We start from the raw sequence: 13,262 nt of genomic DNA, 5'->3' as shown, positions 1-13,262 counted from the left end.
TGCAATTGTTTGGATTTTGTTGAGTTTCTGTTGTTTGGTTTTGGGTTTTTTTTTAACTGTTACCCTCTCCACTCCTCCACCCCAAAATAATCCTCCCATGCTGAGGTAAGAATAAAATTCTAAACCATTTGGAACTGCCAAAGCAAATTTACTCAGTGTTTGCTAAGTAAAATATCACAGACTAAAAGACAATCTGAAGGAACAGTTGAATGTGGTTAAGCACATTTAGAAATTACTGAAAAATTATTTTTAGCAGAATACAGAAATCTTGTGCCACTATACTTAAAACTATTTACTGGACAATGGCACCATCTGAAGGTGACATCTCACATCTTGACAGAAAACATCAGGGGCCTCAAAACAGGCAGGAAGGGAATGACACTTGAGTTTCCAGCACTGGGATAATGCGGAGTCTTGCCTCTACCACTATTGTGCAACTCCTTGCAGGCACTTCAACATCTATTTGAAGTTATGTAGCTCCACTCAGAGCTAATCATCGCCATGAAGGTAGGTGTGTGCTCCAGCGTCTGAAGGACTGGGTCAAAGGCCCCAGTTCAGGAAAACACAGAGGACAGGGTTAAACCCACAACTAAGGACATGCCTAATTGCTGTCTTGCATCTGGATGCTTTCCTTCTGCGGCACAAATGAACTAATGCTGGGGAAGTTACCTTTAATTTGAAAGTTTGCTGTTACAGAGGCAAGTAGATGTTACATGTGGGTGTGTAAATGTATTTATGCTCTAAAGTGGTAGTTCTCTCATTTTTGAGGCCACTAATTACAGGAAATAAAGCCAGAGAAATTCCCTGATACATTTTTCCCCAGAGGCCCATCCTGCTCTGGTGCTTAAAGAGGAACTAAGGTGCTGAACTCTAAAGCTGTGATCCCCAAACCCTTGAGGCACTTAAAGCAGGTGCCTGCATTTTAAGTTGGCAAGACTGGAAGGTCTCTGTAGGTGTGTGTCCCAGGTGCCCTCTCCTGTGCTGGGCAGCCAGCCAAGGTACGACTCTTCCAAAGCCTCCCACGGGCACAGTGTGCACTGCACACCCAAGACACAGTGAAGGGAGAGATCTGGGTGTAACACACCATGGCCACTGGCTGCCTCCCACCCACTCCAGCGTGCATCCCATGGGAGGACGCCCTGACTTCAGCCTGCCTTTCGGGACCTGGACCCCAACTTTCCCTCCCGCCTCCTCAGCGGGTGTCAAAACCAGCAGCCATGAGCTGGGAGAGGTGATGATGCACCCCTGCTCTTCTGAGGGAAGCCATACCACTTTAAACACCAAATTATTAGCAATCCATTTGGCTGGAGAGGACTTTCCTGACTTCCTAGCAGGCTGGGGGGGGGTCCCCTCAAGTAAGGCTGTGTTCAGATGTTTTGCTGGGCCAAAGCCTCTGTCTTTAGCAGGTGCCAGTGAACTGGGAACAAACCCTCTGCACTTTACTCAGGGATGAATGCAGTGCCATTGGGTTGCTTGGGCAGCCTTTGTGACAGAGAGAGAGACTGGAGAGGCAGCATGATGCTCTCTAATTTTAGATTTAACTAGTGGCCTGGGAGAAAGGAGCAGAAGAAAGCTGAACAGTGCTGGCATTTATGGTAAACTCATCTGGTTCCAGTACTAATGCTGGAAAAACCACCCCTGCTCGCACCATTGCTACAGGGACTTTGGCAAATAAGGATCTTTGGGAGAATTTTGGATTTTTCTTCCATCCTTTTCAAAAGCTAACTTTAGAAAACCTCAATCCTTATGGTACCTGTAGGGTTTTTGGCCCACCTGCAGGCTTAGGTCTGAATGTGCTGCTCACAAGAATGATGGGAAAAGAAAAAAAAAAAAAGTGAAAACTTTTTCTCATTTTCTGAACTGCTATTTTCTTTAGGTGGAAGGAGCTAACATAAAATTTCTAAATGGTTTAAATGAAATTATCTTAAAAAAAGAGAAGAATATCTATTTCTAACTCAGCATCTGGAAATACTGCAAATCTTAAGGCTGAACTACAAAATTGTGTCTCAGGTTCCCATTTCTTTAAATCCTTGTATTGAACTTACTACTTTTACTACCATCAGTTACTCTACCATGTCCAGACACTCGTAGTTTTGACCTGATTAAGAGTAACTGGACAGAGTAAGAAACACTTTACAAATACATTAATTGCTGCTTCTGCAAGGAAGCCTAAGATACCAGCACATGCAGGAAACTGATCCTGCGTTTGTGTATCCTCCTAGCTAGTGGCCAAATGTGCCTGACTAGATTTTAGCAAACTCCTCATCCACCAGAGCCCTACATGCTGTTGACTCGTCTCACCTGCAGGTCCCACTGAAAAGCCAACAGTTCATTTTATCAGGAAATAAAACTGCACAGAGAGTGGTGAAATGACATATGTGCAAAGATGACACAATCAGTGAAATAGTTTTTGAATAGCAAATATAGCTGCACAAGACATTTCCTCCCTCTCTTCCCTCTGTCATTAAGAGAGAACAAGTTTTCCTCTATTAATTTGTAGGAAAAGACAAAAAGCTAGTGAAAGAGTGACACCCACAGAGTATAGATGTACTTTTGATTAATCTGAACGTGTGATATGATTTTTATAATATGGGATGACAGTTCTAATGATTCCCAAAGTAACACTGATATTTTATAACCCATTCCTTGTTGCCAAATAACCACAGGTTTTTTTATTAAAAAAAAACCCTGCTTGCAATTTTTCCTTCAAGTTTCAGTGTAGTTGCTGGCAAAAGGACAGAAGAATACTCTGCTCTATCTTAAAGCAGCAGGGGAAGCAGCTTAAGAGTCCACTGAGAAATCAGCAATAATCTTTTCTTCTCTAGAAGGGGCTCTGGATGAGGTGTCAGGCAGTGATTAAGTGAGAAGCAAAGCACCAAGGCTGGAAATAATCAGAAACCACAGAGGAACACAAACTCCTGGAAACACCTCTTCCTCTGCTACCAGTACTATTATTTTCGAACAGAAAATGAAAGCTGCATTATAAAGTCAAGAAATGGAGACAAAGTACACTGAACTTAAAACACAAGTAACCAGATGAGAAGACCACAGGAGGTTTGTTCCCATAAGATAAATAAGTGTAGATGCAAGGCTCAAAGTGCATTATGCAGTAAACATGTATTTTGTCAGACACTTAGACAGAGTCATGGCACATTGCCACTTCCTGGTACAGTGAGGGCAACCCTTTGGGAGCATGACTGGACAGCCTTTAGTATATGCTACCAAAACAGACTTTTGCTCAACACACTGTGAGATCTGAAATTGGAAAGTCTGAGAGTGAACCAACAGCTATGGTTAGGAAGACAGAGGTCAGATTGTCTGTCCAGAATTTCACCAGATAAGACTCAGATTGTAAACAAGCAACTGCTCAGATTTTAGAATCTCTTTCCATTTGAACAGGCATAGGGAACTCATTCTCTTGTGTTGGGTTTTTTAATTCCCCTTTTCTACTCCAAGCTACCTCCTGTGACACAACAGATGATGCAGCTGTGTAATTATACAACTTATTATTAGATTGTATAGGCAGAAGAGACATTGCTAGCATTCCTTGTTTATGCTGTAATCCACTTACTGAGGTTCATCATTGTCAGCTCTCTGGAGGGGGGATAGTGCAGCCTCTCTGCGAAGTCTCGGCAGTACCACACGAGCAGCTCTTGGTTGGCAGGGATCGGCTTGATGGTGTAGAAGTAGATGTTCATTCCATTCTGACAAGCAGCCAAGTTCTGCTCCTGAACAGAGTAGCCAGGGTTTACATAACGCATCCAGTTGCTCTTGTCCTCGTTAAATCCATCAATGAAGTGGTGAAGTTCACCACTTGAATAGATCTGGAATAGAGAGGAAGTGCTTATGAATAAATATACATATATATATATATATATATAGGCACAACACACAACATGCGTGCAGAGTCCAGCAGGGAAAAGTGATAAGCTCCCCTGTTTGGTTTTTTTTTAGATGAGCATATATTACTGAAGTAAGAGTTCAAGCTGTGTTCCTGCCTTTCCAACAATAACATTCTCTGAGTTAAGGTATTTAAAGGCAAGTCCACAGTCACCTTTTCCATTTAATCTTAGCCTGTGTCTCTGCTAGCTTGGGAAAACAAGACCCAAAATCTGAAATGCAGAGTACTCTCTCTGTGTGAACAGTCTACCTTAGAGTCCTTTTCCTGGTGCTCTGATCAACAAGTGGGTGATGCTGATGACTGCAGGTCTGAGTGCATGCTTGCATTAATGCTTTGAGTCACCTGTGTATAAGACTGGCTGGCTGTGCTACGTCAGAGTTCTTCTCTTCTGGCCTCTTTCTATGGCCTCTGTACTTGCAGTTTCCTACCACCTCCACCCAAAGGTTTAAACTATGCAAACATTCTCCACCCCCCTGTCCTAAAGCAACACTTGCTCATAGTTGAACTGTAACCCTTTTGTAGGAAGGCTGGGCGAGGCAAAGATGAAATTCACCTGCCATAACTGAAGGAAGACCTGGAGAGGGATTAGCCCGAGAGATGTCACTTTTCCTACCAAGGGACATGTTCTGACTTGTCCACAGAGGGGCAAGAAAACACGAATCTGAAAACTGCTCAGCAGTTTCGGGGGAAAGAGGTTCCCATCACTGACAGAACTACTGTTTCTTGAAATGGTAAGAATAAGAATTATGAAAAAAAAAAAGAAAAAAAAAAGAAAAAAAAAGAAAAAAAAGAAGAAAAAAAAAAAAAAAGAAAATCAAGAGAAATCCAGGAAACACACTTGTAAAAAGACACTGCTTATTCTCAAGGGGAACTAGCTCCGTGCTGGATGAAATGGGGTTCCTGGTTTTCTGAAAACAGATGACGAGGCAAAAGCCAAACCTCTAAGTGGGAGCAGTTCGCACCAGCAACGCACCTCGCTGAGCAGGAAATGCTTTTCCAAAGGGGAGACAGAGCTTATCTCAGGGAGAAAACACTCCTGGGGTGTTCCTGCCCGTGTGCCCCCACCAGTGTCTCTCGCACGTCCCTGGCCGGGCAGCGCCCTGCGGCCGGCCCGGACCCTCCCGCGCTGCCCGGAGCCCGGCGGGCAGAGAGAGGCGGGCTGGCCCTTTAACGCGGGCCGTAAACACCAGAATCACTTTCTTTAAGAGTAACTTCCTGTAAACCGAGAAGGGGGAAATACATGTGGCCTCATCAAAGCAGCTTGCGAGAGATTTTGCGGTGTGTTTGTTATGAGAAAATGGAAGGGAGCCGGGCGAGTTGTGCTGCATCAAGAGGAGCCTTCGGGTTTCTCTGCTCACCCCGGCTCGCAAACTTCCAGGAACGCGGGGCTCTGGCGCTTGACGCCTGCCGCCACTTCCCAAACCAGCCCTCCACCGCTCCCCCGCCAGGGCCGCGGCTCCGACTCCCCGGCAGAGGCACCCAGCGCTCCCACCCCACCGATTCTGGGGAAGGCGCGCCCGATGTGCTGAGTCACGGGCGCTTCCCAGAAATGAGGCGGGCCCGGGCGGCCCCGCTCCCCCGGCGCGGGCAGCGCACCCGGGCGCCCTGCAATGTTCCCGCTCCTGAGCTAGCCCAGGATGCCTTTAATAACATGTGGGAAGTTATCTCCCACAATTTCCTTTGCGTATGCAAGCCTGTGTCAGACCCCTAGGAAGGAATTAATTTTAAGTGCAGCAGTTTGTCTTGAACGAATCAAGAGATTCGGGGAAATTAGTGATGCTTAGATGGCTCTTAGGATATTATTTCTGAGGATCCCTCCGCATTAGGGCTTAAAATCACATCATAAGAATGATGTCATCTTTCTCACTGCAGTGTAGGAATTAAGTCCTTCAAGATGGGTATCAGCCCCTCTTCCCTGTGTCTGCTGTCTTACCAACAGCAGGGCTAGGGTCAGCCTACTGGTCTCTTCCTAGACTGGACACAAGCTCCCAAAAAGTTCAGCAAAAAGGAACATTTTGTGGCCTTATTAACGTGAAAACAGTTGCCTGCTCTGTAAAAACACTCATACAAATAACTGCCCGTGCAATGCCGTATTACATCGTACAAAGACAATCTGCGAAAACCAAAATGATTCAATTAGGTAGGAAGAAAGGGGTGTGGGGAATGCTGGTGCATGCCCTTGGTTTCACCTGGGTATGAGGTTGGGATATTACTAAGGCAGGCAGGCACCTGAGCGCAGAGGCTTGGACACAGTCCCAAATCCACGGATGTAGACACTACCTACATGGCTAGAAGGCAGCAAAACAAATCCATGGAATGAGATGGGGCTGAAGGAATGTTCTCTAACAATTAATAACATGTCTGTAAGGAAAATGAGGATTATGTAAACTGATAAACTGGAAGCATATTCCCCAGCACAGACTGCCCAAGCCAAAACATACTGGCTGCTGCTCTCTCCCAGCTTATACTGTGGAGTACAAATTAGGCACCACCTCTGCTGTTTGTCGCTTTTCCCTTTGCTAAGATCCATGAGCTGCTCTTTTTCAATTCCGAAGAGGCCTAGAAAAGTTTATGAATTGAATGAGATATGCTAAAGGCTACCACCACTATGTTATAACAGGTCAATACAAGACGCAGGAAAAAATGTCAGAAAATGTATCACAATTCCAGAGTGAAAGTTCATGCAGTATTTTTACAGCGTCTTCAGGGTAGGAAAAATCAAGGACGTGATACTTGCATAAATCAGAATGTAAATAAATCTTTCTGCTGTGAAGAAATGCAAAATCACCTGCCCTTACAGCAAGCAGCAGAACTATTTCTTTACAGAATAAGCACCGATACATTTTGGAAGACAGAGCCAGGGAGGGCTGTGCATCTCCACTGCTCTCTCCACCCACACAGTCCCAACATCCAAGACAGCCAGCCTTTTACTGGGCTTAATTCACCCACTGGCCCTGTTTGTACCTGGCCGCATACAGAGGCTGTCCCCTGTGTCACAGAGCAGGAAGTGACCCAGCTTCTCAGCCATACTCATTTAGTGATCTGCTTACTGCAACAACGTGGTGCTGTTTCTTCCTACTTACCCGCCAAAAATATTTTCTGTTTGCATTCTTGGGAACCGTATCACTGGTATAGATCTCTCCTACCAGGGGTCCAAAGCGTGTTCCTTTTGGGATGTACTCTTTGCTGATAACTCCAGTGACCTACAGGAAGAGCAGCACGGGATCAGTCCATCATCAGTAGAAAATGAGAAGTCTCCCTCTTCTCCCCTGTCCCTCAAATGTAACAAGGTAAAGCAAACAATGCAAGCAAATTTCTGTGACAGGTCAGCAAAATGGAGATAAATAAATGAACAATCGCGTTGGTTACAATATGAACAATTTGATTGGGTACTAGCATTTTCCAAAGAAAGATGGGCACTAATGATGAATACCACCTTAAAAATGTGCTTTTTGGAAATACATTTACAAGAAGAAACTGTAAGCAAAATGTACAGAGACTGTCAAATATCTTCAGAAGTTATTTTTCCTGTCAAAGGCAACCCCTAAAAGTCTAGTTCCAGCAAACAAAAATATGCAATATCTATCAATCACTTCACTGCTACAGAGCTTGCCTTTCTAATAAGTTTAGGAACTGGAATGACTGCTCTTCCAGATCAAAATGAAACCACCCTCCACCCCCCTCCATTCTTCAGTCTATACCCGCCCTGATAGCTAAAAAGAGAACACGAAAGAAACAAGAACCACAACACCGCCCCCCCCCCAAAAAAAAAATAAAATAAACCCCAACAAAAAACCACCACCAAAAAAAAAAATCAATAACAAAAAAACCCACCAAAAAAAACCCAAACTCAACCCCAAACTTCAGTTCCCTTACCAGCATACAGTGACATACAAAACAGAATATGAAATGGCTCTGGGACATGTACTCACAGGTCACCTTCTTGCACAAAAAGGAATCATCAGTTATCATAAGATAACATATATCAAGTGGGTTTGGTCAAAAAAGGTGTAAGGATTTTGAAGAAAATGCTTCACTATGCTAGGTCTAAGAAATGTACTCTGGTTGTTCAGCTTCCTTCTTGACAGTAATTATACCAAAAAAAAGTCACTGACCACAAATCAGGAAGCAATTCATCATTATTCAGAAGAACGTGCCTTGGAGTAACCCTTTGCAAAACACTGCTGAGTTATTGGTTTTGTCTCTGTTTCTCACCAATCTTCTTAAATTTAATGTATCCAAACAATGTTAGAAAACCAACAATTTTGTAAACCAAAAACCCCAAGCCTTTGCAAGATTGATTCTGCTGCTCAGATAGTGGGGAAAAAAAAGAAGGTAAAAAGCTCATTAATTTGGTATTGTAACCAAATATATTTTAAACTCTTATAGCAAAATGTATTAAACATCTCCCTCTCCCCTTCACACATCTTGCCACTTGTCTTTTTGCTCACCAGGATTTCAGAACAAGACAGGAACACCAGAAGTAGTTGAGGGAGACTGAGAACTGGGATTACTGCTGTCTGTACACCACAAGGAATCCATGTCCTTACCAAAGCAGATTAGCACTCGTCAGACCCTACAGATAGATCACTTCAGTGAGCTTTTCTATTTAACAGTCCTCAGCAAAGGGTGGTAAAAACCCTGGACTGTATGTAGATAAAAAGGCACCTCACAAATTAGCTAAGCCTTCTGATTTTCTCAGAAAACATTTTCTTACATGGTGTGATCCTTAATGTATAAGTGAGAGGCAGACAGAGAAATCCTTGCCTGTGTACTGGTCAAGATTAAAAATCCCAGCAAAAAATGAACACCTAGCATAATTTCCTGTTAAATGTCAAAATAAAGGAGCCAAGTAACAGCCATGGGATTCAAGGAATCACCTGGAAACAGATTGCTGGGTGTACGTGGTGGCTGTTTGTACTCATTTGCATTTTAACATATGTTTTCAGCACACTACAAAGAAAAAATAAATTAAAACATCTACAGCAGAGGTAGTTAAATGCTCCATTGATCTGTGCATCTGGACTGAAGAGAGAGAAGAGGGACTTCCAGAAATTTTCTTACACCTACCATATGCTGAAACAAGCTCAGTGGCTTAGTTTTATTTTTGTCTTGCTTGTGCATGTCTCAGAGAGAGCTGAAAAAGGCAGATGTTCTTCTCATTTTCCCTATATATCTTCATTTACATCCATCTGCCCTCTCAAGAAAAGTTCACAACCAAGCTATAAGCACACTCTACCAGTTTTACTGCATGATAGCTTGAGATTTTTCATGGTTTTAAAAATACCTTGGCCTTAATGAAAACGACTTTAATGAAATTCTCAGAATCTCTAGAAATCACTCCTCGAACTAGTCAACTTGAAACAGTCTCTGACACAGCAGATACTTCTTGATATCCACCTTACAGACAGCATTTGTGTTTTAGCTATGCCAGGGGAGAAGCAAAGATGATTTCTCAGCCTGTACCCATCAGAATTTGGCAGAAGAGGTTCTGCACATCCGTGTGTGTCAACACTGAAGTTTTGCTAAACCAGGCAATAAAGCTGTCCAGATGACTTTCAGCTGACGGTGGCTCTCAGGTCAGCAGCTCCCGGCCTCCACTGTTCCCTCACAAGCTCAGCTGCCGGGGTCGATGAGGGGCACCCTCCAGGAGCAGGGCGCCAGCAGTGCCAAGGCAGCCTGGCTCCAGGCTGCCGGCAGCCCCCCTGCCGCAGCCAAAAGCGCCTCCTGCCCCGCCGCAGCTCAGCGGGGGCGGCTTAAGAAGGGGCCGGGAAGCGGGGAGCTGCCGAGGGCTGGCAGGCAGGACAGCGGCGCAGCTCCGGCTCGGGATTCGGGGGTGAGCCGCCCCCGGGCTGCCGGAGGCTGTGCCAGAGCGGCACTTCGGAGCTGTGTCCGCCAGGTGTCCTCCGGCGCGGCGCTGCGCCCGTGGGGAGCCCTTCCCGGGAGCCGCGGGGAGCCGGGCGCTGCCCAGCAGCGGAGCCCTTCTGCCGCCGCCCGGGCGCTGCCCGCGGAGCCCGCACCTCGCCGCACGGCAGCTGCGTCCCCCCCGGTTCCTCTCCGCTGGCGCTTACCCCTTCTCCCTTCAAAGCCGCCAGCACCCGGCCGCGTCCCTCCTCTCAGCACAAGAACAGCATTTCCAGCAGGAAGGTGCAGCCCGGCCTCAGCTGGAGCCCTCTGCCCGAGCGGGGCGGCTGCGAGCGGCGCCCGGGCGCGCCGGCGGGGCCGGCGGAGCGGCCCGAGGGGAGCGCGGGGCAGGCGGCGGCCCGGGCCGGCGGCCCTGGAACTGACCAGGGTCCTAATGCGGCGCCGGGGGCCCGCCCGGCCCGCCACAGCACGGCCCGGTCTGCCCGCGGCTCCAGGGCGTGGGGCGGGTGGGCTCCGTCCCACATCTGATCCGAGATGGCCCTTTGGAAGATCAACGCTCCTGCGTCTTTGTCTGGGGAGAGGGCACTGAAGTAAAACAACGACTCCTGCTAATTCTGCAAGGGGATGGGATGTTGCAATGGAACCGCTAAACTGCTTCAAAAACCCAAAACACCGAACAAACTCTTTCGGGCTTCATTAAAACAGCACTGTTCTCCACACGCAAATACAGCAGGCCATCATGTGTCCTGAATTAACGCTGATTTTAATTTTTTTTAGCTACTAGTTCAATAATTGTGTATTTTTTACCCCTTTGTTCCGTGACCAGTTTTCTAAAAGTGATGCCACAAAATAGAATGCTTTCAGATGGCTTCCTTGGCAACCACATAAAAAAATAAATAAAAGCAATAGGGAAGAGCAAGTGTCTGAGGTCAGTGAGGCACAGTTCGTAACAGCTCAAAATCACTGCTTTCACCAAAATCACTGATTCAGGGTCTGTCTCTAAGAAATGTCCTTATCAGAGATATGCAACAGTAATGGGTGGGTTGACAAGATGTATTTTCCTCTGTGAAAGCTCACACACCAGGATGAGGTACTAGTAATATTCAAGACAGCAGACTAACTGTCATTTTATATCAGGAAGGGCTGTTGGGGATTTAAGCATCAGACCAAAGGGAAGATTATTGAAAAAAATGCTTTTAAATGTCTGCATGAAAAGATCATTCACATATGGCCTTCTAGAGCATAAGCCTGACACCACATTTCATCATTTTTTGACAATTACCTGAACTGGGGGAAAGGATAAATAATTCACACACAGAAATAAATAAATGACTTCATGTAGATCTAACAGCTTAAAATGTTATGAGCAGTAGTAATTCATTTTTTAAAATGCTGACACATTCTGTGAACTCGTAGCAAAAAATGTGTTCTTCAGAAAAGTCCCTGATCAAGATCCAAGAATAAACAAGAGTATGATGACGTGTCATGGGCTCCCTTGCAAATTGCATAAACCTTTAAAGAGAAGCTCCACAAAGCATGCGAGGAGCAGATATAGAAAAAGCAACTCATCCCAAACAGCAGCGGCCGTACTTCCTCCCTCCTGAGCAGGCACGCAGTACTTTTCCTGCTCCAGCCGGAGATACAATACTAATCGTGACAGCACTAGGATTTCATGATCTAATCATGACAGTATCAGCATTACACAAGCGATATATTATATATGTTTTTTTGAGAATAAATTGACTCAGCATTTAAAACTCTCTAACAGATGAAGCCACGGCTCTCCCCAGCGTTAACAATGAAGACAGCTCACATCTGAAACCCACTGGCAAACACACACGCATGCATCCCCCAAAGTCTAACTTCATCCTTTTTCAAGTGAAAAAACCCACTACTGAGCTGACAGGACTCCAGGTTTTCCATGAGGTCAAAACCAGAATCAGGCTCCCTCACTGACCCACAAACACCAACACGCAAAAGTAACACATGTACCCACTCCTGACCCCACTAAGCAAAATCGAACTTGGAAGGCAGAGAGAAAAAAAAATATAGTGTTTCATGTCAGAAGTTACTAGCACACAAGCGGATTATGCCTTGGATGCCGATTATCACCTGTGGATGAGTAGCAAATGAGACCTGTCCATACATTCACCGGAGTGTAGCCTTCACAGAAGGTGGGCAAAAGAGCACATCATACGGGCCCTTCCTTTCAGAGCTACTTTAAGATAGTCAGGGTTTAAAAGCTCCTATTGCTACTTAGGTTAGGTGCAATTCAGCACAAATGAAAGACCGGCGGGAGCTTTGGAGAACAAAAGGAGGATGTCCTATATTCAGACTCCCACTAGCAGGGAGCTGCACAGGTCACATTTTACAAGAAAAAACCAGCAATCTTTCAACAACTTCTCTTATACCTCTTATACAGAGATGGCAGCAATACTCCTGATTCACTGACCTGAGCCAGGGAATAAGGAAATTACACCTTGGTGTTTCCAAACACAGTGTTGGGAATTTTGAAAGCTCTTTGGATGTCTCCAGCCACAGCAGCAGGACTCTACAGGGCCAGAGAGAGAGCAAGCAGCCTCAGCAGCCAATCAGTCATCAGCCAGCGGCCAAGGACCGAGCCGAGCTGTCACACTGCAAGCTCATCCTTCAGTCAAGAAATCCTCCTGTATCCCATGGCAGTCTCAGCTTTATTTCCCTCTTCACCCCAAACTAAGACCTAACAATACAATAACACAAAATCAGGTTTCGCACTTTTTCTGAAGCATGACCTTTCTCTGCCAAAGTTCTGCAGGGCAGGGCAGGGCAGATGGGAAGAGGCATTTTAAGGAGAATTTAGCTTTAACCTCTTACCAAACATACTTGGCACTCTATTAGGCACTGCCAAGCTAAATTCTATGGTGTCAACACCCTTCAGCTGGGGGTCCAGCCCTATTTCTGTACACAGGATTAAACAAGTACCTGCTCTGGAAGGAAATATTTGATAGGCACAGATGAGTGTACCTCTTCTTTTCAGCTCTGTGGTCAGTACGTTTAGCCAAAGCAGAAGCACAGGTAATAATTGCTATACCACAAGTCTCAGCACAGGGAGAAATGAAGGGTTGTCCCCTGGGCTGTTACGCTACCGAACATCACACCTAGCTATAATAGCTACTCTATACGAAGGAGTAAACACAAAACCAAATTGCTCATCCAGGCTTGTTTCTTTCCAGCCCTTCTGAAACAACAACAAAGAATGTACCCACTCCAGGGACAAGGATAGGACAGACTCGCACGGCTAGCTACCGGTCAAGATACTGTCCCAGATAAACAAAAGTTAATTTAAGCTACGGCCACCCTTCTGTCAACCTTGCTACAGTTCTATCATTACTTCCTTAACTGACAAGCCAGAGTTTTTAAGAATTTAGGAGGCTGGGAATACAACGAGCTCACGAAAAGAATAAAGCAATTTCATAACCAAAGGGAAAACAAAAAGAAATAATTAAACACATTTCCA

General features: G+C 45.4%; 1 protein-coding gene across 5 annotated transcripts in view; it reads right to left on the bottom strand.

The window, feature by feature from the left end:
- Nucleotides 1-13,262, bottom strand: part of PRDM1 (PR/SET domain 1) — a 102,862-nt gene that overhangs the window by 9,498 nt on the left and 80,102 nt on the right. For all 5 annotated transcript variants that reach the window (XM_063389725.1, XM_063389726.1, XM_063389728.1 and 2 more), the window contains 2 exons: nt 6,985-7,104; nt 3,572-3,824 (listed from right to left, as the gene is read on the bottom strand). In XM_063389725.1, coding sequence (XP_063245795.1) covers nt 3,572-3,824; nt 6,985-7,104 — 373 coding nt within the window. The remainder of the gene's footprint in view (nt 1-3,571; nt 3,825-6,984; nt 7,105-13,262) is intronic.

This window comes from Prinia subflava, chromosome 2, assembly GCF_021018805.1.
Source record: "Prinia subflava isolate CZ2003 ecotype Zambia chromosome 2, Cam_Psub_1.2, whole genome shotgun sequence".
NCBI lineage: Eukaryota > Metazoa > Chordata > Aves > Passeriformes > Cisticolidae > Prinia > Prinia subflava.
Note: the sequence above shows the minus strand (reverse complement) of the source record. Positions and strands in the feature narration are given on the sequence as shown.